Source organism: Ylistrum balloti, unplaced genomic scaffold, assembly GCF_031769215.1.
Source record: "Ylistrum balloti isolate Yb309-2 unplaced genomic scaffold, AGI_CSIRO_Ybal_v1 Utg369800, whole genome shotgun sequence".
In the NCBI taxonomy this organism is placed as follows: domain Eukaryota; kingdom Metazoa; phylum Mollusca; class Bivalvia; order Pectinida; family Pectinidae; genus Ylistrum; species Ylistrum balloti.
This window is the reverse complement of record NW_026781978.1, coordinates 303,275-329,796: the sequence shown is the minus strand read 5'-3', so window position 1 is coordinate 329,796 and position 26,522 is coordinate 303,275. Positions and strand designations below refer to the sequence as shown.

Sequence of the window (26,522 nt, the reverse complement as noted above, 5' to 3'; positions counted from 1 at the left end):
GACTCTTTATCTCTCTGTGTAAATATATAGGAGTTATTGTTAGAATAGGGATATAGCTCTGACCCCTATACATACTTAAGTTAAATCTAAATCATGCTATCGCCTCAGTAAGATTGCTTTCCAGCGAATGGTACGTCTAACAACAATGTGAAGTAACCTACTTAGACCCTATATCAAAGATAATGTGAATTTACTTAGAAGTAATTACTTTTTCACCGAAAGGTATTTCCTAACCGTAGATGTGGGTTTAAGAAGATATATTTGCTGAGAAATAATTTTTACATAAACTTGAATAGGGTTGGATTTAATGAGAAACGAAACTCTTGGATATAATAACACATTGCTGAAGCAAGTACGTAATGTAAAAACTCGCTGCTATAAGGATTAAACCACTTATCGTACGGAGTAAACTAACACAGATGTTTATGAAATATATTTTTGTTACTCCAACGTGTAAACAGAAACACCATGCACTTTGTTACAAAGGTTACAACGACGAAAAACTCCAGTTCCAAAAAACTATCATCAGGGCTTATTACATTATATTGAAATGATTATATCAGTCGTCACTTGTAAATGTTAACAAAAAGGAAAGAAGGCAAGCATGTGCTCATCATGACTCCATCGTCCCCCCGCACACAAAGTGATAATTGCCGTCAAATGATCAATGTTAAAATCTAGAAATTTCCATCTTCAAGGGTCATCTAATAAATGTTGTAATTGTGTCATAAATAAAATGTCTGGTTTTCTGTTGTGGCATTTATTTAACAATCTTTGCTTATTCATACGTATTCGGTGTTCAAAGTAGCAAAAAATGCCTTGCCCCTTTTCATTAATTCCGGAGTTATATTTATATTTTCTGGAAGAATTTTGCATCAATGCAAACGTTTGACTTGTTGTTTGAATGTCACCGAATGGTATTTATTCGGCAAAAAAATATTAAATTCCGAATACTTGGATAGTATGTGGTGTCAGATTCCTTCTGAAAGTCAAGCATGCTATCCACACGTCGGAAGGCGGAAATTGTGACAACCATCATTCAAGACAAATGCTTTCATCGCAACTTTATAAAACTGATCTACTGGGCAGGGTTTCCCTTTCATTTAATTTTATCCTCTTAAGACTTACCGACTCAGCCGATAACAAAAAGGTGACATAGGTGTTATGTTTCCTGCATAACTCTGCAAGTTACTTTTCCTTAATATAGATCTGTATACTTAGGAGTGAATGCCATTCACCAAAGCTTTACTTGCGCGATTCCTATCTGGTCATGTAAAACATTCCAGATGCATTTGCTAATGTTGTATCTAAATGCTTCTGCGTTTTGTCTATTCGCTGCACCATTGTAATGTCTGTTACACCTTGTCCAATAGAGGTGCTGCCGATGTAACCTGTTGATATTCCTTTACTGATCGTCGGAAGGACCTATGACTTCAAAATTCGTGATAAATTTAGTAATGATTCTACATTACGTTAACAGGTTGTATGGCGAAAGCTGCCCTCGACGACGCCTCTAACGATTGGTCGCTTCCTCTACATAAGTAACGATGCCATCACAGTGGGGCACCAACCTGATTCTTACCACTGGAATCTTCACATTCATCCCGTGACAGCTGAAGACGAGGGCGAATACGAGTGCCAAGTCTCCTCCTCAGATAAAACCATCCGCCAACGAGTCAACCTCACTGTTTTAGGTATGCATTATCCGCCACAGAGTAAGGCCATTGGTAGGTAACATAGCATTCATGGTAATGCAACACCGGTCGTTCAGCCTTACCCTAGTAAGATATTAACTGTTTATTAATTTATCTTTACTAATAATAATGCATGTTTACGTTTTCTTTTTACCGTATCGATAACGTCATATTCAGAGCAGGTGCAGAAATAACTTAAGTTCAAACTTATTTTGCAGCACCATGGGGGTCTATTCCATGTAAGTGTACACACTGATTAGGAAGCACATTAGTGACACTCCATGGTACACTCACCTGCTGGCTGCTTCTAGCCTCTTTCATGAGCAAGATATTGATTTGTGTTTTAAATCATATTTAAACTTAAAATTATTTGAGAAAGGGAAGCGTATGAATGTTTTTATGCTTATACTGGAGTTCAGATCTTGAATTTTGCCGTTTTAACACTCTAAAATGAGACGAAATTGAAGTTCTAATCTCCTGTAAAGGAATAAAAACATCCATGTTGTCCTCTTATCTTATATTTCTGTTTTTATATTTATATCAATGTTTTGTCGATACATTACATCAAATCTCCACATGACAGAATTACTCACTCATGACAGTGTAATAAGTGACAAATCACACGATTATGCCGACTTTGTTTACAACTACTGAGTGTAAAAATGACAAGAATAGTTTCACTTCTCGGTAAAATAATTTGTTTAAAAAACCAAAGGACTCACAGAGTGAAAGAAAGCGTTGAGCAAGTCAGATAGACTCAGGTATTACATACATAGATTTAAAACGACACTAGCAAACCATCGAGATATTGATGAATTATCCTTGTTGTATCCTAAACAAAGCATTTTCCAGCTTGGCTTGATTCAAAGAGTACAATGTTTATGAAATGCACGACTGAAGGCAACATAGACAGTTATCATTTCTTTATGCTTTAACTTCATTCATCATCTTTGTCATCAGTTACCAATACGTCTCAGGATTTCGATTGAAAATAAAAATTACATATTGTCAGAAGGAGTCGCTCTTTCCTGACACACTTATCTCTATCCTCAGAATTATTAAGCCACTATTTAAATTAACCAGAAAGAAGTGGAATTTAAACTACCACCAATGACATTCTACGCAAAATTACGATGACGTGCATTACAAATATTCGTGACAGAGAAATGACGATGGACTCCGTGAAAATGGCTGTTTCATTTAACGGATTACACTGCTGACTGTTGATGTATTTTAGTTTAAATCTAATCATAATCTGCATGAGATAACAATAAAATAAGCGTGCCTATGATGTTTGCATGCAAATCTCTGTTATCTGTAACTAACATAAATGCAAAAGCAAACCTGTTTGATATGTCATGTTTAACTCTCACACAAAATATGTTTCTCGTTCTGAGAACTATATAGGCATGTAAAGCGTGCATTAATCATGAATTGTTGTTTTCACAGGACTTTATTGGGTGAAATATTTCATGGTAACGTCAGATTTAAATAATGAAATGCAGCCACACATCCGTAGATTACATTGTGACGTCATAATGTGGTCTTAGTATTGTTCTGAAAGATTTGCGGAAGCAATTGTTCATGCCATAAAAAGAACCTTGAGTTCGTTTCTATTTCATTTATATGTGACTTTTGAAAGTTGTCAAAAGATTTTGAAGTTAGCTCATTAGAGGATTGATACAATTATTTAGATTCATTTCATAGGTCACATATGAAACGGAAACTCATAAAGATTCTCTAATTTTCAAACATTGTTACCTCCGTTCAATTTACCGTTGCTCAATCACTCAACATATATGTGATTATTTTTCACCCAAGCAATGTTTTCCTGTTTACTCGAGGTAATGAAAAACATGCTGTGGGTGTACCAACAGATTAAACAGCAAATTGATTAAAATCAGTCTGTGAGTTTAGGTAACGTGATCCAAAAACACGTAGTTGGACATGAAAACGATTAAACACTTTTTTCAAATTTTGTTATTAGTGATTTTTTTTCATTTTTTAAGTAGAAAAGAACGTTTACTATATGGTAATTTCCCCGGTGTTAAACTGTTCTGTTTCGTTATATCGTATATGAAATGACAGTTCCTCATAAAAAAAGGTTCTGTTAAAAGTGAAAGATGTCAATGTGAGCGTGTCTCTAACGTCTGCCACATGCACACCGACAAACGCTCGACTTACCATGATCAAAACTCACTTTACTTCAATGACAAGCGCTCAGTTGACCATAACTGTTAAATAGATTCAATTCCCATTGATCATTCTGTGTACACCACAGACACATTAATATGGCGGGAATCTTCAGCCAAGGCCAATAGAAGACGGAACTGATTTACCATATTTAGCCGTTATCATATTACAGACATGGTTGCCATGGTAACATCGTAAATAGGAAATGTATTTCTTATAAAACCAGAGAGGATATAGTGAGATACTAATATCTAATTAAGGAAGTGACAGGTTGTATTACTAGCTCCATTCTCCGAGTGTAGTATTCTACGTCTCTACCTCATACCCTCGTTTTTTTGCACATCAAATAATTCTTTTTAATAAAATTCTGATAAAGAATTTTGTTTTGTTTGTTTTTTTCCGAATTATGATTTTTAGGAAATATTCGTACAATTATCATGTCACATCACTATTCTATGCATGCTTTATTCAGACCTACACTGTAGCACTGTGGCACCTGAAAATTTGATGCAAAACCGTTCAAAGTTCGATTTTCTAAGACTTTCCTTCATGCAACGATTTTCAGTGAACCTGTAAGTTACCAGTAGATACAGCAAAGCACTTGTCCGAACCCGGCATGTCCATTTTTATTTTGATCAATGAATATAACTGCCTTACACATCAGCATGTTAATGGACGTCATGAATCCTGACAACTTCTTCGATGTCTTCTTGTTTACAGTGCTACAATTTCTAATGATGATTTGAACTTCCGGTCTTTCTTTAATGACCCTTCTTTATGTTCTATAAACGGAACTGTTTGTTTCCGGTACTCCAACGTTAACCCGATATACTAACCGGTCACATCTGACCTGGGTTGTCTATTTCGAATCAGCTCCATATTAGTTTTACCGACTGCATGTTAGTTATATGATCGAGACCTGACTGGAGACACTATAGTTCATTATAAAAAGTGTAATGCATTTGTCCCTCGTGAATTCATGTGGTTTTGCTACTTGTGTCATCAATAATGAGCAAGGGTTACATGTCAGTTGTTTTATTATTATCATGTAATTACTTAAACTTTTTCTTTTCTAAAATGATTGATATAGAATCTATCTTGGATAAAGAGAGTATGTAGATTTCCTGCTGTTATCTAGGCGAAAGATTATACAAGACTGGAATGTAAACATACTAATAGATTTTTACATGACGTTGTCAGTTCTCATTTTCGGAGTGTGAATCAAGTCATAAAATTTATCGGGAATGTTCTGATAGTTGTTTCCAGCCTTGAATCAACAGTTCCATCACACACGTTTGTGAAATATCTGTTAAAGCCATTCTCAGAATGGACGGATGTTGTTATTTAAGGTGTGAATCACTGCCATCACAAGGCCTCAGTTCTTTGTAGTAGTAACCCTAACATCAAGTCCTCGCAAAGCCCGTGTTCAATGAAATAAATGTGTCTCTAGAACAGTGTAGTTCAAAGCGATTTTACAGAACGTCTGTAATTCGTCCCTTTTGTTCCTCGATATTGGATAGTTTTACGATCCATTCAATGCAGTGATATTGTCCCATTATGTTCGGCACCACATAATATATAAGAGCTCTGTTAGCTTTTTATTTTCTTTAATTTTGAAAAAAAAAATGCAGTTAAAGTTCTCTTTCACAAAACAACATGCTGTTATCTGATTTATTAGTGGTATGTCATGTTTCAAACTTAACTTTGCCATAAGCAGAATGATATGTTAAAGTTCTCTTCCACAAAACAGAATGATGTTATCTGATTTATTAGTGGTATTTCATGTTACAAACTTAACTATGCCATAAGCAACAAGAGATAATAAAACTCAATAGTCCTGATACCTCGCATGTTGTTAATAACACCTTGTAATGATTACATATTTTCCCTTTGTCCTGTCAAACAACTGGTGCCTCGTTACCATGTTGGTATGGTAAGAAAAAATTCGTACAACTAGAACCAGTAAAACAAGCTTCCAAAAGAGAAGCTCTCTTCTAGATTTCTATTGTTAAATTGTGCATCTGATGAGCTCATACATTTTGTTGAACAATGGGATCCCACTTGTGCATTATAAAAATGTTTATCTACAGAGAAATACGCCTCTTTTTGTGGATATCAGATGTTATCTCTATTGTCGCGCTTTTAGTTGACAACAAACCCGCTCTAGTGTATAGTGTTAAAACGAATGATTAATCTCGATGCTCTACAATAGTAGTATGCAAGTTCAGTGATCAAATGCAACTAACGTTCCCATAGGTGTAGTCTATTTAGAATTTCTGTGTAAAATTTCAACTCATTTCCTGTCTGTGATATCATATCAATGATAATGGAGACATACAGTGATGATTGGCTATACAAACTTAATTGAATTTAGTATTTTAAACATGGAAATCTACAACAGTTTCAAATAAACATCTTTTGGCAATCCAATGTCATAAAAACACTCCATAACATTTCTCCGGGAATCAGGCACAATTCATTATTTTCAATGAATCCATTGATCGCTATATGTGTCTGTTTATCACCTATGTTTGTTCTTTTTTTTCAAAACATGTTAATTTGTGATTTGGGTCATTCCCTTCTATCAATATTTGAGGAAGTCAAAAGACGATGTTTGTCCTTCGGGTATTATGTATGGCATTTTGTAGAAGTGTGGCAACTGTTAAATATATAAGTCACGTTGATAATAACGGGCTGAGCTGTGTTTTTTAAATGTGATTTGTTTCTGTTAAGGAGGCCAGTAGTATCGTACTAATCGTTCCCTTGCCAATTAGATGGCTAAGATTCATACATTATTATCAATTAGAATGTAAATTAAGTTACCTATGAAATGTTAATGATTCAGGATATGTGGGTTGTTTGAAATCCTCTTACGATTAATATTTCTGAAGGTTTTTATTTTCCTTATATGTACATTCAGGGATGGAATTAAACATGGAAATCTACAACAGTTTCAAATAAACATCCTTTGGCAATCCAATGTCATAAAAACACTCCATAACATTTCTCCGGGAATCAGGCACAATTCATTATTTTCAATGAATCCATTGATCGCTATATGTGTCTGTTTATCACCTATGTTTGTTCTTTTTTTTTCAAAACATGTTAATTTGTGATTTGGGTCATTCCCTTCTATCAATTTTTGAGGAAGTCAAAAGACGATGTTTGTCCTTCGGGTATTATGTATGGCATTTTGTAGAAGTGTGGCAACTGTTAAATATATAAGTCACGTTGATAATAACGGGCTGAGCTGTGTTTTTTAAATGTGATTTGTTTCTGTTAAGGAGGCCAGTAGTATCGTACCAATCGTTCCCTTGCCAGTTAGATGGCTAAGATTCATACATTATTATCAATTAGAATGTAAATTAAGTTACCTATAAAATGTTAAGGATTCAGGATATGTGGGTTGTTTGAAATCCTCTTACGATTAATATTTCTGAAGGTTTTTATTTTCCTTATATGTACATTCAGGGATGGAATAAAATCACCTCAATAAGTACTCTTGGAAAAAATTATCGATTTAGGATTTCCGTTAAAATACATAGCAAATTTTAAGCATCAAAATAACCTTCAAATTACCCTATATGTTCAGTTTAACCTATAGTTTGTCTACACTGTATCAAGTTCTAGATGTGTATGCTTGTTTGCCTTTTTACAATCTTCGGGTTTGCAGGTGGTAGTCACTGCTTATGGACTTAACTTAGTCCCTTTTGCCGTAACCTGCCAGATTTTAGTAAATTGGAATCGTGAAAATACACATGTACTTGACGCTCTTTTGAAATTATTTAATACTGAAATTTATTGTGTTATGGTGTAAGTTTACCTCGTTTTTTACATTTCTTTCGAACCAAATCTTATGTTCTCATGTCTCCTAGATTTCATGATTCGGGCCCATAGCATCACTTACGAGTCATAGAATAACAATACAGCTGTGTGATACATCTATAAATAATTTGGTCAAACCACATCTAGTTCCATCTTTTTATTGAAAAGGTGCTAATTAGCTGTATTTTTTATAAATCAATTTGACCATTTATATATGATGTTACTAGCGCAGGTGCCATTCCATCTTGCGTGCCTCTCCATTAGTGATCGTCATGTTTCTCTCTCTCTCTGATTTATTTACCCGTGTTTCTCATTTTATCAAAACTCATAGATTTTAAAGTGGCATTTTTATCAGATTTAGGTAGAGCGCAGTAAGGCCAGCTGCTGTACTGTTCTAAGTGTATGAAGACAACATGTCTATTAGAAACAGCATTGCATTGATTTTTGTCTGTATTGTTGTTGTTATACTCTACTTCATTTAAGAATGAAATGTGAAATATATATTACATTTACAGCTGTATGTAGCTATGAGCATGTTTTGAGTACACAAATCACCTTTAAATGAAATAAAATGATATGAACAAAGAGCCTTTTTGCTACCAACATTGTGTATTTTTATGACGTTGTTTTGTTTTGTAGATAAAAAAGACAAAGGCAGGAGTACGCCGGGTAAGTTGAAATTATTGATTTTGTATTTAGTTAAAGGCCATTTGAGATGTGGGTAAAACTAAGAAATAGTTTATTTATGGATATCCACTGACCCACATTCTGAATATATGACAATAAGACCGAAGATTTACGATATGGGGTTGGTGGAGTTGTGAGCTGTTTGCCATCTTCTCTTGGCTCTCATGTTGTTCCCAATACAATATCTACACAAACGAACGCATGAGGTAATATTATTTACATGGTTTTAAACAGAAAGATGCTGAGGCCCTCACTGTGTAAGCTGTTCCATTCTCATCTTGAATTACGTTCTAATCATGTGACAAATTAGTCCATAGAAAGGTATCAATTTCAGTATTGCATTGGAATGGATTTAAAACAAAGAAAATGCTGCATTTTCTTCAAGTGTGACGAGAAGTATCTCGTACGCTTCACCAATAAAAATGTTCCTGATTACTGGTGATACATTTAAACGGAGCCAATTTAATTCAAGAGCGCAAGTACATTTGACATCCTGTTTTATTCCCAGTCTCCACGTTATCCTGTAAGGTATCATGCTAAATTAGAACTATTTGATACAGACTTACGACACGCTCGCGTGCATTTTGGACTCATTCACAGTTCAGTACTCTGTAAATTGAATTCAAACTGTTTACCTAATTTAGTTGAGTATAATGAATTCTAACTAATGAAATAACATCATGTGAAGTAGTTTTACTGGAAACAATAATAACATTTTTGCGTTACAGTTTATATTTAACAAGAACACTTCGAATCAAAAGTACGGGAACATGATACAACATAGCAATTAGTAATGGCGCTCACTGCAGAAGAATACCATTCATTCCGTCCTTTTATCACCTAAATGCGCTTACGACCGCGAAATAATCCGACTTATCATTTCGGCATCGTTGTTCAAGCAGTCAAACTTATTTACAGTTACATTTCCGTTCGAAATTTGAATCGAAAAACTATAAAAAGTAATTGACAATACTAAAGAACGCATATATATGTATGTGAGTCCGATAACTGAATTACATTCGTCGTGTTTACTTGATTTACTTTCCCTGTAAACACCTCCTGCAATTTTGCGGAAATGATAAACTTTCTGTATTTACGTGAAAGCACATTATAATGTAATCTGAGTGGGGGTTTCTTTTTGCGCCTGCAGGAAAATGTAAAAAGATGTTGAAAGAGAAGACAGTTGTCTAAAAAGTGTTGCTTTAGGATGAACAGAAAAACTTTGCACAAGGAAAAATGTTTACCCAATGTGATCATGCCATGATGACCTCGTATTTTTCTTATATTCATAAACCGTATTTACTCTTTTGTTTGTTAGTATGTCAATATCCGTCTATTTTTTCTGATATTGTCGGTGAAATGCCACATACAGTCGAATCGTTACACAGTGAAGGCGATGACACAAACCAATTAGTTGATCTTTGGTTATTGATAAGGTTAACCTGTTTATGCATTGTAGCTGGTTGATCATAGAATTGTCGGTGATGTTTGATTCAACCGCAAACAGACAGGTACAGTACGTCACATTGTTTAGGTTCTTCACAATCGACATGTTTGAGACTGGGTGTTTTTGTCTTCAAGATAGGTTGGTGCTATATCAATATTTAATGTATGTAGCTGAGTAAGCAGTAGAGAAATTTATGTAAATATTGAAACAGAATAAGACCATTTACTGACAATACAGTTATACATGCCTAGCTCGCGCTAGCAAATCAAAGTTATGTTGAATACAGTTATACATGCCTAGCTCGCGCTAGCAAATCAAAGTTATGTTGAATACAGTTACAACGAGATCAATTTTGGTATAAAGCTGAAAAAATTCAAATAAACACTATGCATGTTATTCTCATATTTTAGCAATTTCATGGAAATGAATGAAGACTGCTTTTTGGAAATTATCAATATTACAGACAAGGAGTGTTCTTCTGCGCTTCATAAGGGCAAAATACTCTTCTTGAAAATAGACACAATTGACAGGAAGTGTTTAAAACTCAATTAATGTCGCAGGGATATGGAATATGGCATTGCATATCCGATTCGTAGATTTGTGATTTCTATGTTTTATAAAGTAAAAACAATTTTGATTTTGAAAAGAATGAATCTCTTTATTGAAGAAAAGGAAAAGCCGATGTTATCTTGTCATGAGAGAAACGTATATATGGAAGTTTAAGAAGTCGGATTCTCGTCACGAGCGCTAACATCGGAATTGACAGCGTATTTAAGTAATTGGGGCGAAAGCGGGGTGATCCTCACTCCTCATCTCGCGCGGAAAGGAACAATGACTTGCTCTCATACATAAAAGATGGCGACTGTCACGTGGTGTTAGAATATTAATCAATGGCTGTAGGGTCTGTAAGTAATTTCACACTGCTGACGGCGGCGGACGGAGCCGAAGTCGGAGGTGTGAGGCCTGGTGACAGGTGTAAAATTTTCCCCCTTGATTTATACACGGATTTATTGCGATGTCCAAGCTTCAGGTTCGACGTCAAAGAGCCGAATGGACTCTCTAATGATATACTGCTCACGTTTATATGGTAATATCAATTTGGAAGTAATTTCTTAAAAGCTGAATGTTAAGAATTCAATGATAAAACTATAAGAGATTAATAAAAGATTATTTTTAACAAAGGTCAGGAAAGTCTGAATGTCTGGTAAACGAGTTCCGCCTTTCCATCCAGCAACAAAAGGAATCCTACTCATGTTTATGCTGTTTATGCAGATAGAATGAGGAGGAATATATAATGTGTACACCAAAACATGCTATGTTGCGCATAGATGTTGACTTTACATAAATGTATATGTATCATATTTTTTATTTAAAAAACTAGTTTTAAATTCATGTAAATTCACATGCATTTGTACGGCAAACATTACTCATACACAATTCATTTGGACAACATTTTACTTAAGTTGAAATGTAGCATATTGCAATTGAAACAAACCAACTGCTTTATTTTGCTTATATCACTTTAGTTTAGATCATCATAGTTCCGTCCAAAATAGCATAGCCGTACGGATTTTTGCAATTTCTGTGGTGGCTGCAGTGTTTATGTTAATATGCCATTTTAAAGCTGTTTAATGATTACATGCACTACAGATAAGGATCAATATGTTGTCGTATGTATACAGATTCAATCAAATATATCGACGAGAAAAAAAAGTTGACAAAACCATACTTTTGGAACCATCAAGTGGTTTGCAGCCCAGACAATAGTGAGGGATTTGAGTTCAATTATGCATTTAATTATTTTGTCCTCAATCAGTGTAATTGGTAGCTGAGAACAAACATTCTTGGTTTGTTAACTAAAAATGTCAGTGCTTTAAGGTCAAACGAGTGCAGTAGGTGTACTTGCTTATGTACCATTCTCTCCATTTACCATAAGTTACCATTAAAATAGGTTAATACCAACGTCTTGTTATCTTTATCTTATTTTTCAATGAAGAATCTATTCTGATTGGGAAATGTGTAATGGGTTGTCCAACACGCAGTTTGTATAAACAGCAAATATTGTGTACATTGAACTTGGCAATGAACGATACCAGCGGTTTATGTACATGGACGTCTTGTCGGTTTCTTGATTGAGTCCAAGTGGGACGGTGGCTAATTGTTAACATTCATCAGGAGTAGCCAATCAACTCCGCGTCAACATGAGGTCAAAATAGGGTCAGTGCCACGAAGGTCCTGGCACATCGCTGTCAGAAAAACTGACGGATTGCTGGTTAAGTTTCAGCAGTCTTCGCCCTCCACGAAAGATGGCATTGTTCTGTTGACAGTATGCAACAATATGTCTATTAAATTCCTTTCAATTCAGTTTCATCCTGCTTGTGATTTGAAACAGGCTTCGTACATATGTTTGCCAACATGAATCCATTCATACAAAAGGGACATGCCTAGATACATATAACAATAAGTCTCAGTTCAAACAGTTACTTCTCAATGGTTCGGATTAAAGTCATATGAACGAAGATCTCTGAGTACAGGGTACGAATCAAATGTACATCTTTTTAGTCCGAAACAATTATATCTGAACGAAAATATACGCGTACGAGGTACATTTGTATGTGTGCTTCTCTTTAGTCCGGAACGAGCCTTTTTAGTCCGAAATGACCACGGACATTTGCGAATGTACGAGAGGAGACATTGGAGTACAAAACACGTAATACTCATTGAAGTCCACAACCGTTTAGTGTTATGACGCACGCATATTGATAAAATACTTATCCTTGTGCACAACATTGTTGAATATCTTTGAGTGTTTTTTCTCCTATCGAATCTGATACCTTTGCGTTGGCGTATATCATTCTTGTTAAGATTACCTGACACAATTTTTGCTGAGAATAACATTAATGTTAGATAGAGTTTCAAGTTACCAAGATAACCTACTGTTGGGACCGACTTCTGACATCAAAAGTCGCCTCGTTTTTGCATTAACGGAATGACAATTACATAATGCCTATATGTTTGTCGGTATAAGCTTGGTCTGTCTGTCCCTCATGAGGGAGTTCGGACGGGATTGTGACATCGATTCCGAGCCACACATGAATACAAGGATAAAAAGCTTATGAGACAAACGAGAAGTTTATAAAATGTTATTTCACACCCTGTTATAGAATCTTCATTTCCCCGCAAATACTGTCGTGGAATTGTACTTAGCTCTATAAACCCGTTATTACCAGTCTACCAGGATTCCTCTCTTCGTTTTCTCTCCTTCAACTGCTAAATAGCCAGACGAGCCACGAGACGGCGCATAATTCAATAAGGAGGTCTCTACGCCTCAACTTACCTTCCTTGTGTTTGAAAGGCCACAACATTGCTTGTATATGAATTTTCGAGTAAAATGAAACAAAAATCGATGTTTATTGAATAAGTTACTGATCCATGACCACACTGCCTAAGTGTACTAATTGAACTTATAGATATTTTATCGATTTTTAAGATGCTTATAGGTACAGATTATGCATAGCGTCCAATATATAACAAGATAAGTTTAAACCTGTGATTTAATAATAGATCTTTATTAAATTAAACGTGGAATATGGCACGTGAAAGACGTAGGTTCGAACCAAGATCCACTACTTACGCCTATGAACGCTGTATCCAGTAAGCCGAGAGACATGTTTTAATTATCGCTTGCTATTCTATGTTGAAATTCAATAAATGGAACAGATTCCACTGTATAAATGATAAAATTCTACAATGTCAGATTCTGAGAAATGTGGACGAGGTAAATTTCTTAAGCAAAGATGAGAAATATACATAATAGTTTTGAAGAGTTTAATAGATATAATGGTTACAGATATAGGTTTGAAATGTAGGCTATGATTCAAGAACTTACGGAAACACAGTCAGTTCAGGAATATTTGTTTCCATTCATTAATGTTTTCATGAAAGTTTTAATTAATGAACTTTCATGAAAAATGGTGATATAAGTTTTGACAAACTAAATATTGAAGATTGATAACGATAGTAAATGTACAAATGTAGTAAACCTTGTACGTACACCAACAGCAATAGCATTGCTCTCTATGATGGTCACGTGCCTGCTACAGTTACTAAGAACTAAAAATGTCTGCAAGTCTGTGTTACAATTTCTTCTCCTTCACAATGCATGCATCTTCGGGGTCGACCGGTTGATAAATCCTTTTGTCATCATCATCAAACATTTTATACATGTAAGAGAGCCGATTGTTGGTCGACTGTTCCACGTGGTCATATGGACTTTATCATCGCATCACAGTACGTAATTATGAATAGTGTCTGATTGTCACATGACTACAAACAGACACGGATATAAATACACTCTGAATTTTTGTGTTTGTTGATAATTCCTCATATCCACCTCATCAACAAGCGTAAAAACAAGGAGTATTCTGCATTCCACGCTGGTAATTTGTGTCTGTTTTCCTTAGACAACTAGAAACAGTATTTAAGGGTGCTCTTGAGAAAATGAACGACCGCTGTCCGCATAAGTGGCACACCTGTAGTCACGCGCGTGTCCGGGTCTAAGTAAATCACTACCTACTAACATCAGTAACATAATTAACGGTAAAGCTCTGAAAGCATTTTATCTTATGTTAACGACAACTGTCTTCGTTAGTATGGATAAATCGCCTTACTTCTATCAAAACTACACATGTACTGTCTCTTTGTACCGTCCACAAAACAAAACTAGTGGTGTCTTTGACACACATAGACACACCTATATTCATTCGGGATGAAAACAAAAACTCTCAGACACAAAACTTCAACCAAGCATTCCATTTGCACGACTTCATTTATGAAACTCTTGAAAAATGTCAAGAATAAGACAATGTATTTCATTTAACCGGTAAAATATCGGTAATTGAAACAACCAACGAAGATTCGTTATGTCAAATTTCGTTAAATGTTGCAATCAAACGATATGAAATCAGAGATATGATCAAATTGACTTAGTATACTACCGATACCACATTGACTGATGTTTGGTCATATTTTGGTAAGAAATTCAGAACGGCCATAGACTATTGCACATAGCAAAAACATGCTGTCTGGGTACTCTCAAGATTCTATAGAATCTCTTGTACACTTGATCGCAGGGCATTGCTAAAAGAAAGGTAAAAAAATGTACAGGCAAAGGCCACTGGCTTTGATCTCGAAGTAATTCTTTGGTCATTTTCATTCATTTGTAATTTTATCACCATGATGTGGATTTTTCATTATTTAAGGATGAAGACTTTTAAAAGGATTCGTGATATCGAAAACAGAACATCGAAATGTTCAAGTTCAATTTAGTTTTCTTACATCGAATTATATGAGTGGATTAAATAGATAAATGTTTGTGTATGCATATCTATATATATTTTAATTGAATGACTTTTTGTTCGTACATCTTCAGATATTCGAATATTTTCTCCTGAGCACGTGAACAAGGGTCACCCGATACAGCTACACTGTAACGCGACTGGTGCGGATACACAGCTGGACGAACTTGACTGGTTCATCAACGGTCACAGGGTGAGCACTAATTTCCAGAAGGGTGTGTACATCGACAAGACAGTCTCTCTTGGTAGTAACACCATATCCAGTACGCTCCATATTGCCCAGGCCAGCATGGACGACATGGGCACCTACACGTGCAGGACATCTGCCGCGCAGATTAAAAGTACAAAGGTCACTGTTCTCAATGACCTGTGTAAGTTTTTTCAATTTGTTTATTATAGAAAACTGACCATGTTTAATTTTGGTATATGTAATAATTGCAGCCATTCTCATTCTCTATACATTACATCACCAACTGCCCCGTCTTTCCTAACAAACATTTACGTCTCTATGACAACCAAAAAAATCTGCAAACGGATTTCTATTTAAGGATTTTTTTTCTTGTACCATACTATGATACATAGTTAAATATCTATACTGATTTCTTCCGAATGCTAATATACACTTTCATCTTTAATGTAAATCTTGGTAAGAAATTTAATTTAGCTCTACTATAATTTTATAATCTACATACAACTGTTTCCGTTATGATCATTGCGCGTTTCTTTTCAAAAATTATTTTTGACTGTGATACATGTATTTATTGAATACTATAGCGTTGGGGTCAAAGGTTATAATCCTTGTGCAATGAGAATAGGTTTTTCTCTGATTCTATTTCATTCAGATTTATAAGGTTGCTTTCAATACACCCTATTTATCTTTCGATAAGTCGGGGGAGGTGCCAGGGGGCGGGCTGATTACTAGGCACTGCAATAGCATTGTGATCCTGATCAGTCATACATACAACTGCGCTTATCACCAGAAAGTGACTAACTGCTGGATAAAGACGCTACTCAAATTTCGACTCTGAATATACATTTGGAAAGTAATTTTGATGAAAGAAGCACCTGTGGAAAATCGTTCACCAATAAAATGAGTAATTTAACAATGTTTAAGTTGATGGTATTTACCGACTTATTGTCAATATACACGTAACATTTATGTTTTCATTTCTGCATTCCTTAGCTGTTTTTTTATTATTATTACTTAAACTTTTAATCAAGATGTACAATTGTACCATTACAGACAGGAATAACGGGAGTCCAGGGTTATCTGATCTATATCAATTCATGAAAAACAAGAATTAATTTCTTTTGAATATTTCAAATACAACATTTTACACAAACTATTTCTTGGCATCGGTGAAGTTACCTTTTTATCGTCTCAACAGCTTAATAAAAATGTATACATATCACATTGATTTCTGCACCGGGATTTGTTAATTGTTATTACTAAGTATTTGTATTTTATACCATGTAAAGTCAATGATAATTTCGGACTGATAGTAAATCGTCTTACATTAATTTTGGCGGCAATCAATGGAGGGAAAAGGCGCAAGAAAGGGGATTTAAAAGGTACGTCCATATGTGCCAGGCGTTTTGGACGATAAACATGCTATTGCTTTGTTTACGTAAATGTATATTAGGTTTTGTTGAGTATAAAATTCACTGAAAGAAAGCCCTCCCACTTCCCTAACTCATACATAATAGTCATAGAATCTATATCTTAATAAAAGACATCTCAACAAGCTAGGATATTAACTCAAACTCAAATTAAGGCGAAACTAGTGGATATGAGATTTATGCTGAAGCTCCTATAAGGTACAAGAAAGGTACAGGCGATTTTTGCTTCATCGACGATACCCGACATATAAAACTTGGTCGATCCAAGTAAGTAATGTCGAGTTTCCAAAGTAAAAACAATGTTAACAACCAGACAAAGTAACGAGCATTAAACACGTCCAACTTTTTACTGCACAAAGAAATAGAACGCCTTCTAATGTAAACACTACGTAAATCACACAACTTCAAACTGTATCTGTTGCACAAAAAGAGTGCTTTTCGGAACAAAACTCCTCAGTGTCAAATGAGCTGCGACATGAAAGCATCATAGGTTGAGCAGGCATAATGTTGCTATCAAGAAAAGGAAAATTCGCTATTGGGAAGTTGAAATCATCAATGGCTTGTTTTGATAAATGTAACATATTAAAAATCAGCCAAGAGACCAAAACAATAGACAAGCATTTCAGTCTATGTCTTGACGATTAAGATCTACTTTTAAATGTATGTGTTAAGGGTGTATACTATGTTACTTCCGATATGTATCGTATACATGATTGAAATGCTCGCACTCCTCCTAATGACAAGCAGATTAATATGTCAATTCACGAAAAACATACACTTCTAAACATCTATATCTATATATATTTCTGTTTATCAAACATTACTCTCAGAATTTTCTATTGAAATAATGTTTTGCTAAGCTTAGATCACATAATATGAAAAAAAATCTTCATAGTTGAATAAAACCCTACATGGAGCGAACATTGAGAGATATGTTTATCACGGCAGCAAGTTTTTTCGTGTTCTTTTTTTTTGTTGTCACCATAGTATTGGAAGATTGTGACTCTGTGAAGCTGTACAGTCACAATTGAAAAGAATAGAAGCATACGTCTTCATTTGGCGCTATCAAACGCGCATCACCAATACAATCCACTGTTAAAGTACATTTTTATACTACGTGCAGATAAATCTTATTTGCGTATGTCTGTGATATGTTTTATGTGTTTATGAAGCTACTATTCTTTTTTTTCAGCTGAAATACCAAAGGACAAGCGAGGTAAGTACTTGCTTTCATTTGAATTAGATACCAGAAGAGTCGAATCACAAAAAAGCCGAATATCTTTCCGAGATATACATGTAACACGTGTGAATATGCTTTGTGTTATGGAATGCTCAAACGAAGGAGAAGGCATATTATAGTTATCACACTAGGACAAGGAAAGACTATCTAATATCAAAGTTAATCACTCTCAGACAAGAAAAGTAACATTGTACATTGTTATTTTAATACTCAGACAAGAAGGTAATACTGTAATTCAACGCTCATTCAAGGGAGGTAATACTGTAATTCAACGCTCAGTCAAGGGAGGTAATACTGTAATTCAACATTCAGTCAAGGGAGGTAATACATCTGTACTTGTAGTTCAACATGTAGAGTAAATTGTAGTAATACTAAAATTTAATACTTAGACGAGAGGAGGCAACACTGCAGTTGAGTACTCAGACAAAGAGAACTTAATACTGTAATTCAGCACTTAGACAATCTTAGGGGAGGTGATGCAGAAATTCAACATTACAAATGGGGGAATACTGTAGGTCAGCACTCAGAAAACGGAGGCAACACTCAGACAAGGGAGACATACTAGTCGTAAAGCACTCAGGTATAGGAAGTGTGGGAACTGCTCAAATAATATAGCCTTTGTTGACGCTAATATTTTCGAAATTATGGCGTTTATTTCTTGTTTACAGACAACCCCACCCAATCCATTCTACAGCCTGCAGCAAAGCCGGAGCCGTCAAACAGTCGAAATGGAGGCCCTACAATATCATTACAAAGACATTTAGTGATATTAACCATAGTTCTATGGATTTGGACGTAAACAAAAATATTTTCTTTTACGTTCGACAATAAAAAAAAGATACAAATATTTTTCATTTGGAGAAAAAAAACATGAAGATTCCGGATATGTACTCATTCTGTCTACAAATGAAAGGAGAATACAAGAGAAACTGTTCAGTACATGTGAAAAAGCGGAAAGTATGGGACTTTTCACTTCCGACTTCAGACTCGTAGAAATGGTTCATACATCTGGTCGGCTACAGACTTCAGAATCATATCGTTGCTCCATACATCTGGTTGGCGACAGCCGACTCGAAGTAATGCTCCGTACATCTGGTCGGCGACATATTTCATAGTCATATCATCTTTCGATCCAAACAGCTGGTCGGTGACAAACTTGAGACACGTATTACTGTTCCATACATCTGGCCGGCGACAAGGTCCGGAGTCATGTTAGATTTCGTTCCAAGCATCTAGTCGGCGACAGCCTTCAGACTCGTAGTACTGTTTCGCACATCTAGACATCAACGGCCTCCAGAGTGGTACTACTGTTCCATACTCGTAGTGTTGTTCCAGTCACATGGCCGCGACTGATTTCCTATTCGTAGTAAATTACATACACGTCTGGACGGCGATAGACGTCAGAGTACCGTTCCGTATATCTGGAAGGCGACAGACGTCTGAGTATCGTTCCATATTTCTGGAAGGCGACACACGTCAGAGTATCGTTCCATATATCTGGCCGGGGACACACGTCGGAGTATCGTTCCATATATCTGGTCAGCGACAGACGTCTGAGTACCGTTCCATATATCTGGACGGCGACACACCGCAGAGTATCGTTCCATATATCTGGCCGGGGACACACGTCGGAGTATCGTTCCAAATATCTGGTCAGCGACAGACGTCTGAGTACCGTTCCATATATCTGGACGGCGACACACCGCAGAGTATCGTTCCATATATCTGGCCGGGGACACACGTCGGAGTATCGTTCCAAATATCTGGTCAGCGACAGACGTCTGAGTACCGTTCCATATATCTGGACGGCGACACACCGCAGAGTATCGTTCCATATATCTGGCCGGGGACACACGTCGGAGTATCGTTCCAAATATCTGGTCAGCGACAGACGTCTGAGTACCGTTCCATATATCTGGACGGCGACACACCGCAGAGTATCGTTCCATATATCTGGCCGGGGACACACGTCGGAGTATCGTTCCATATATCTGGTCAGCGACAGACGTCTGAGTACCGTTCCATATATCTGGACGGCGACACACCGCAGAGTATCGTTCCATATATCTGGCCGGGGACACACGTCAGAGTATCGTTCCATATATCTGGTCAGCGACAGAAGTCTGAGTACCGTTCCATATATCTGGACGGCCATACACGTCAGAGTATCGTTCCATACATCTGGACGGCGACACACCTCAGAGCTCAGAGTATCGTTCGATATATCTGGACGGCGACACACGTCTGGATTTCCTTCCACACATCCGAGTTGGAACCAATACGAAGCCTGCAGAAAAAGAAAACAATATCCGGGACAGGTTTAATGTCCCAAGAATTTGGTGACCCATTTGGAACTTCAAATACGACTAGGCCGATTTTTTACGTCACAATTATCGGTATGGCAGTTTTCTCAATACTTACGTAAGTTCATCTCGAGTGTTCGTCATTAGTCAAGTAGTGGTCAAAGAGAGATAACTCTTAAGTTTATGTAGCAATAATGGCACAGTCAGCGGGGGAAAAAGACCGTCATCAACATTTTCAATTTTTTCTTTTTCTCGAATTCCTTTTATGGTTAACATATTTCACAGCTGGATACATGAGTATATACCATGGTTTCATGTTCAGCTTAGAGGAAAAATAGATGAACTAATTGGGAATTATCTGAATACAGTTCAATCCTGGTCAGTCTCATCAGGATCCTCCTTCCTTACACATTTCGGCACCATTTCAATTGTCAAAGCTTATATGATATCCATACATAAATGTATGTTGATTCTAGAAATAATAATTTCTGTGGTTTATTTCAGAAGTGATAATTGTTATTGATTTAATTTTGTTTTTGTGTTATAATTTGTTTATATCTGGGTGTTTATATTGCACATATAAATTAATTTAACGTCAACAAAAGACTGTACTTTGTGGATATATACATATGTAGTATATCTATTTTAAATACGACATGTATATATATATATGTGTGTGTGAGCTTTCACGGTACGGGTTAGCCTTGACGTCAGTGTTCAGTTGTAGGTCCCATGCATCTCACAATGGGGCACCATTTTTTTTTATTATTTTGTTACACGTTAAATGTGATTTCATTAATAGCAACGGTTATCTCCCTTTCTTAATTACATGACATGGGGTTTTCATATGCCTTTAAAGTTGTCGAAACATTGTCAAAGATGATGTAAAAATTTATAGATCATGTAATTGTAGATAATTTTATTCTCATCATCCGTCCTTCATCTCCTTTTATACTCTATTTCTCCATGACCAACAAATGATGTGTAAATTAATATAAACCATACAAATGTATTCGGTAAGCCCTATGCATTGTAATTCTATCATGCATTGTGCATGAACATGCGCATTCTATCTTTACCGTTGTCATTAGTTCAAGAAGGGAGATAATCATCATATCACATCGCAATTATGAAATCTTTATTATAATGTTTCAGGTTTTTGTCACTTTGTACATTCATCATTAATTTGTGTGAACTCGAATCATTTTGTACATTCCATATAGGAGTAGTCTCCCTTTGTTACGGAGAAGGGGCCTGGTCTGCCATCAATCATCCTTTAACTGAATACGGATAGGATTGTTGTTGTCCACATTTCATATAAAGCACTCAATAAGACATCTATCATTATTAAAAAAAAGGAGATTCAAAATCAAAATAACATACATTTACAAATTATAAATGTATGCAGGCGTTAAAGCCTTCGTCATGAGCAGTGGGACTCTCTTCTCCGCAACATTGAATTTGTGTCTTAATGAGTGCATTTCATTTTCAAACTGTTATCAAATAGTAAATGTCTAGACTTGTGTAAGTGGCATGTATTTTGTAAAATATTTTCCAATAATGTTATTTAGTAATAACTCGACTACAGCATTCAGTGCTAAGTTATAATTAATAACTCAAGTGTAGACTTGTATCAACGTTTAAGACCTCGTCAGTCCTTATTACCTTATCATTTAACAGTACATAATATCTCAAGCTTTGCTTAACAACAGAGTAAACAAACTACGTATTATCAGATTTTTTATTCATATATTTGTAGTTTGAGCCGATTTAGTCACGGTTACATATGAAATAAATGCCTCTACCAGGGACCGTACCCGGAACTTCTGGCTCAGTTAGCTATAAACTAACGTTCTACAGAACGAGATAGAAACAGCTGGTATTTTACCAAAGTGACATATATTTTTTTTCGGGAGAGAACGCGGGTTAACCCGTTATAATGTTGACAGTGACGGTCGCCTGCCATGTGACAGAGACCGGGTATGCATGCTTTGTCTCCATCAGACACCCCTGGCTGGCAGAAGAGAAAGTTTTCGCTGTCCGAGTCGGTAGGAACTGGGTAGGATTTATTCATGATTACCGTAGATAAATTAAAACCTTAAGAGAGCAAACGACATTCTTTCATGCGATTATACATGTATGTTATATAATTTAGGTATCGTCTGGGATATAGCTCGGTGTGTTCACGCGAGCTCTTCAAGCTCTTTGTGGCCATACACATTGCTCTTTATGGTTACGTAAAACATGAGCTCTTAAAGCATTTTCAGAGAGACACTGAACCGCGAGAGATCCTTGTATTCACACCAAAGCGAACGCTAAAGACGGGATATTTTCGTGATGATATTGAACATTTAGGAATTTTGTTGACATCAAACAGGGGAAAAATTTGTGTTTGTACAGAAGATCTTGGCGGAGATCTTTGTTCAAATCTAAAACTTTTGACAATATTAACTTTATTCATTTCACAACAATTGTAAAAGAAAAGTTATTTTTACTTAGAGTTATCATTCCTGTTTGGGTAATCAAACCTCGGACGCCTCGATGAAAGGCGAAAGACTGAACCACCAAAACAAATTTACATCCAAGACCTTTCTTCACACAAATTAACAAAGCGATCATCTGAATTTCTCCGAACTTATGCTCACGTGAAAAACGATCTGAATTTCTCCGAACTTATGCTCACGTGAAAAACGATCTGAATTTCTCCGAACTTATGCTCACGTGAAAAACGAGATACACAAAGCAGACAAAGCTAACACGTAGTTATGAACTTGATCACTTTGGTTTTGATTTTTTTTTTTTTTTTTTTTAAATATGTCGATTTAGTTCGCATTTCCCGGGATTATCACATTATGTTTCCGGCATCACCGTTATCAGAACCCGGATGTATAGTGGGATCCACCTTGATCAGAACTCGATTGTGTGGTCGTGTGGGGTTATATTGTACATTTGGCGGGAAAAACGATGTTTGTATTCAAATTGACAGTCTATATTTGTGAAACCATTCATGAGATTGTAAATATGTATAAATGTCCATGAAATAAACATCATCATCATCGTATTTACTTGTTAGTCGCCTTCATTTAAGCTTGCTTGGACACACGTGCAGCGTTGTGTGTGTTACTTCTACACATTACGGTTCACATCAATCTCCCATCCTCCACCTTCCCGAGTATTTATTTGGTTGAACGATATGCACAATAATTAAATCAATAACACTGCATACTTTGGCTAAATCCACGTTATCGAAACTGAGAGTACATTGCATCAACTATGATATCCTTATGTAGTTAAACTAAACGTAGGTTTTTTTTATATTTTAAAACATACGGAATGTGAACAAACATCTGTAACAAGGCTCTCGTCTACTGATATCTAGAACCAATGGAAAAAGTTATTAGTCAAACGATCTGATGAACTTCCACAGATTTTTGAATATCAGTAGCTTCTTAACTAATTGGAGGGCTAGTAAATGTTACAGTGGTTTCATCTAACATTGTAATTGTATGGTTTTCGGGTAATTGTTTCACACATCCTGTCATGTTCATGTACCTACCTGGCGGTTTATCATCCTACACTTCAATCGTGAGAGGTATGAAGCATACATGAAGGACACACTACTCATATGTCTATATATTTATCTTGCAATTAACACTGACATTGTCTGAATATACATAAGCCACATATAGTTTTGCTGTTTTCGACAGTGACGGAAACAGTTGTATTTTTAGCAAGTGCGGTAATTCTACAGAACTTCTTTCTGAATTTACTTAAATGTTACATTTAACAATATAAATAGCTGTTGAAATAAGTGATTTTATATGTTGTAATGAGTAAGTTTGTTAACGGAAATTCATAAGAAGTTTGGAACTACATTCCTGGCGTTCGTAATGAGGCAAAATTCAGCGTAACGTCAACAACAACATGTAAACAATGATTGAAAAAACAAATTTTGGGAGTTTTGATTGTCTGATTATCAATCAATGTTGCAGGATAAATAGAATACATGGTCAGTGTCTTAAAGTACACGATGCATTTTGGCTCGGGACAGAACACACAAAAGTGGCTTGCCAGAGGGAGGTTCGCCTTTCTTCACCCTCACCAAAAAACAGCTTATATCTTAAGACACTGACCATGTATTCTCTCTATATAAATGCTCGTTCGGAAACTGCATGTATGGTCAACATTCTGGGAAATCCTGTCATAAGGAGAGCGATCGATCAAAACTTTTGCGAATAACTATGATGAGAAACTTTAATAGTCTTACTCAAATACAACCACGTATCTGTTATTTCTGTCTGAACATGGACAATAAGGTACCTAGGGAAAAATTATGTGTGGAATTTGAGAAATAGCAATAATAAACATTATTTGTAAAAACTTTACACGGCCAACTGTTAGTGTCCAATTCAGTGTTTAAACACAGGGGGGATTTGGCACGAATTCCTGATCGGGTCCATATATATACGTTTCAACCTAAGCACACAATAAATAAGTTTAAACTTCAAGATGATACTCATTTTATTCATTAATATTCAGGCTGGCATATGCCAACTTGGGAAAAGTGAAACCTTTATAAGGATTTTGAGAAAGATCACTCAAGTGCTTTCTGTAAAAATCCAAGATGATAGACTCACGGACAATTTGTCTCTCCAGTTAGCCTTAAAAACTAAACATACACCACTATGGACCGAGGAGATTTACGAAAGAAGAATGGCATATATTTTTCTTTGCCAGGAAAACAATATATATATATATATATATATATATAGTATTGCTGAATTATTATATATATATATATATATATATATATATGTGTGTAGAATAATTCAGCAATACACATTGTTTATATATATATATGTAGAATAATTCAGCAATAAACATTGTATATCATATGTTTATTGAAGGCCCCTTGACAAAATAATATATATATATATATATACAGAAGTCAACACTACACCCTAGTCTTTCTTCCTGTGCTGGCAAGATGCCTAGCTTCTGGATGTGTTATTTTCCATGAGAGTGTTTTCTTCAATAGGAAAAACAAAAATACAAATAAAACAAATAACTAATCTACCCCGAGGGGAAGACATTCATGAAAGCTAAGCAAACATTAGGGCTAGGAATTTCAATTAAAAAAACACATTTTTGTCATACATAAATTTTCCTTAAATCTGAAGGCTAAGATTATTAATGACCACAAATAAAATTCTGATCTAACGTTTTTAAAATCCAGTAGCTCCATTATCGAACTACTTTGAAATCTCAATAATGTAAAGCCTTAAAATATACCAAATCTGAATGTAAAAAATCAGTCATTTGACAAAAACAAGTAAACTCTGTCATATACTAACAGATTTAGTCCAATAGTAAGCTAATCCCAGTTCTTATCACTAGATAATATATCAAATGCTGTTCAAACCTTCTGTAAACATTAAAGTTATTTGACAATTACAAAGAAAAAATCTATTTGATGGACATTAAAGACATAACTCTTAGTAGCAAATTACCGACAAATTTTGACCAATACTGAAATCATCAGAGATAACACCATAGAGCAAATTTGGTTCATACCTAGTGAAAATTTTATTTGATGGAAACATTGAAAATAACCACCGGGTCAAAAGGTCAAAATGTCAGGGCCAAGGTCATCAAATGTATTATCAAATAATAGGTCTTTTCCTGAAAAAATGGGTGTCAAAGACACTGCAGACTATATAACAATCAAAATGTCAGGATCATGGGTCAAGTTTATCAAACTTTGTATCAAATAAAAGGTCTTTTTCTAGGAAAATTCATGTCTCAAGGAGAGACAGCGCACTGTATAACTTTGCATATATCTGTTGTAAATGTATACCTGAATCACAGTGAGTTTTAATACAGGTGCATATTTCACATTTAGTCTTTACCTTCAGCAGTCAAACTTCAGTTTGGATTTGTAAAAATTTTGCAAATAAAAATGCCTTAGTGTTGTTCCAAGCTGCTGCTATTTTATAGCAATGCTTAATGATAGAATTCATTGAATGAGCCTTGTACACCAACTGTGTATTATAGACGTAAAAAATCATTTACATGGCAAGTTATGATGTAATTCTCATTGGCCATTTCCAAATATGGATAACATAAACATGGTATACATGGTAAACAAAACTAATA

At 35.6% G+C, this 26,522-nt stretch overlaps 1 protein-coding gene across 1 annotated transcript in view; it reads left to right on the top strand.

Annotated features, from left to right (window-relative positions):
• The window catches only part of LOC132544524 (hemicentin-2-like), a 118,055-nt gene extending 99,193 nt beyond the window's left edge, over window positions 1-18,862 (top strand). Inside the window, exons 3-8 of the mRNA XM_060208134.1 lie at window positions 1,481-1,694; window positions 1,913-1,933; window positions 8,352-8,381; window positions 15,278-15,574; window positions 18,016-18,039; window positions 18,732-18,862. Of these exons, the coding sequence (XP_060064117.1) occupies window positions 1,481-1,694; window positions 1,913-1,933; window positions 8,352-8,381; window positions 15,278-15,574; window positions 18,016-18,039; window positions 18,732-18,862 (717 nt within the window). The remainder of the gene's footprint in view (window positions 1-1,480; window positions 1,695-1,912; window positions 1,934-8,351; window positions 8,382-15,277; window positions 15,575-18,015; window positions 18,040-18,731) is intronic.
• Window positions 18,863-26,522: the final 7,660 nt, after the last annotated feature.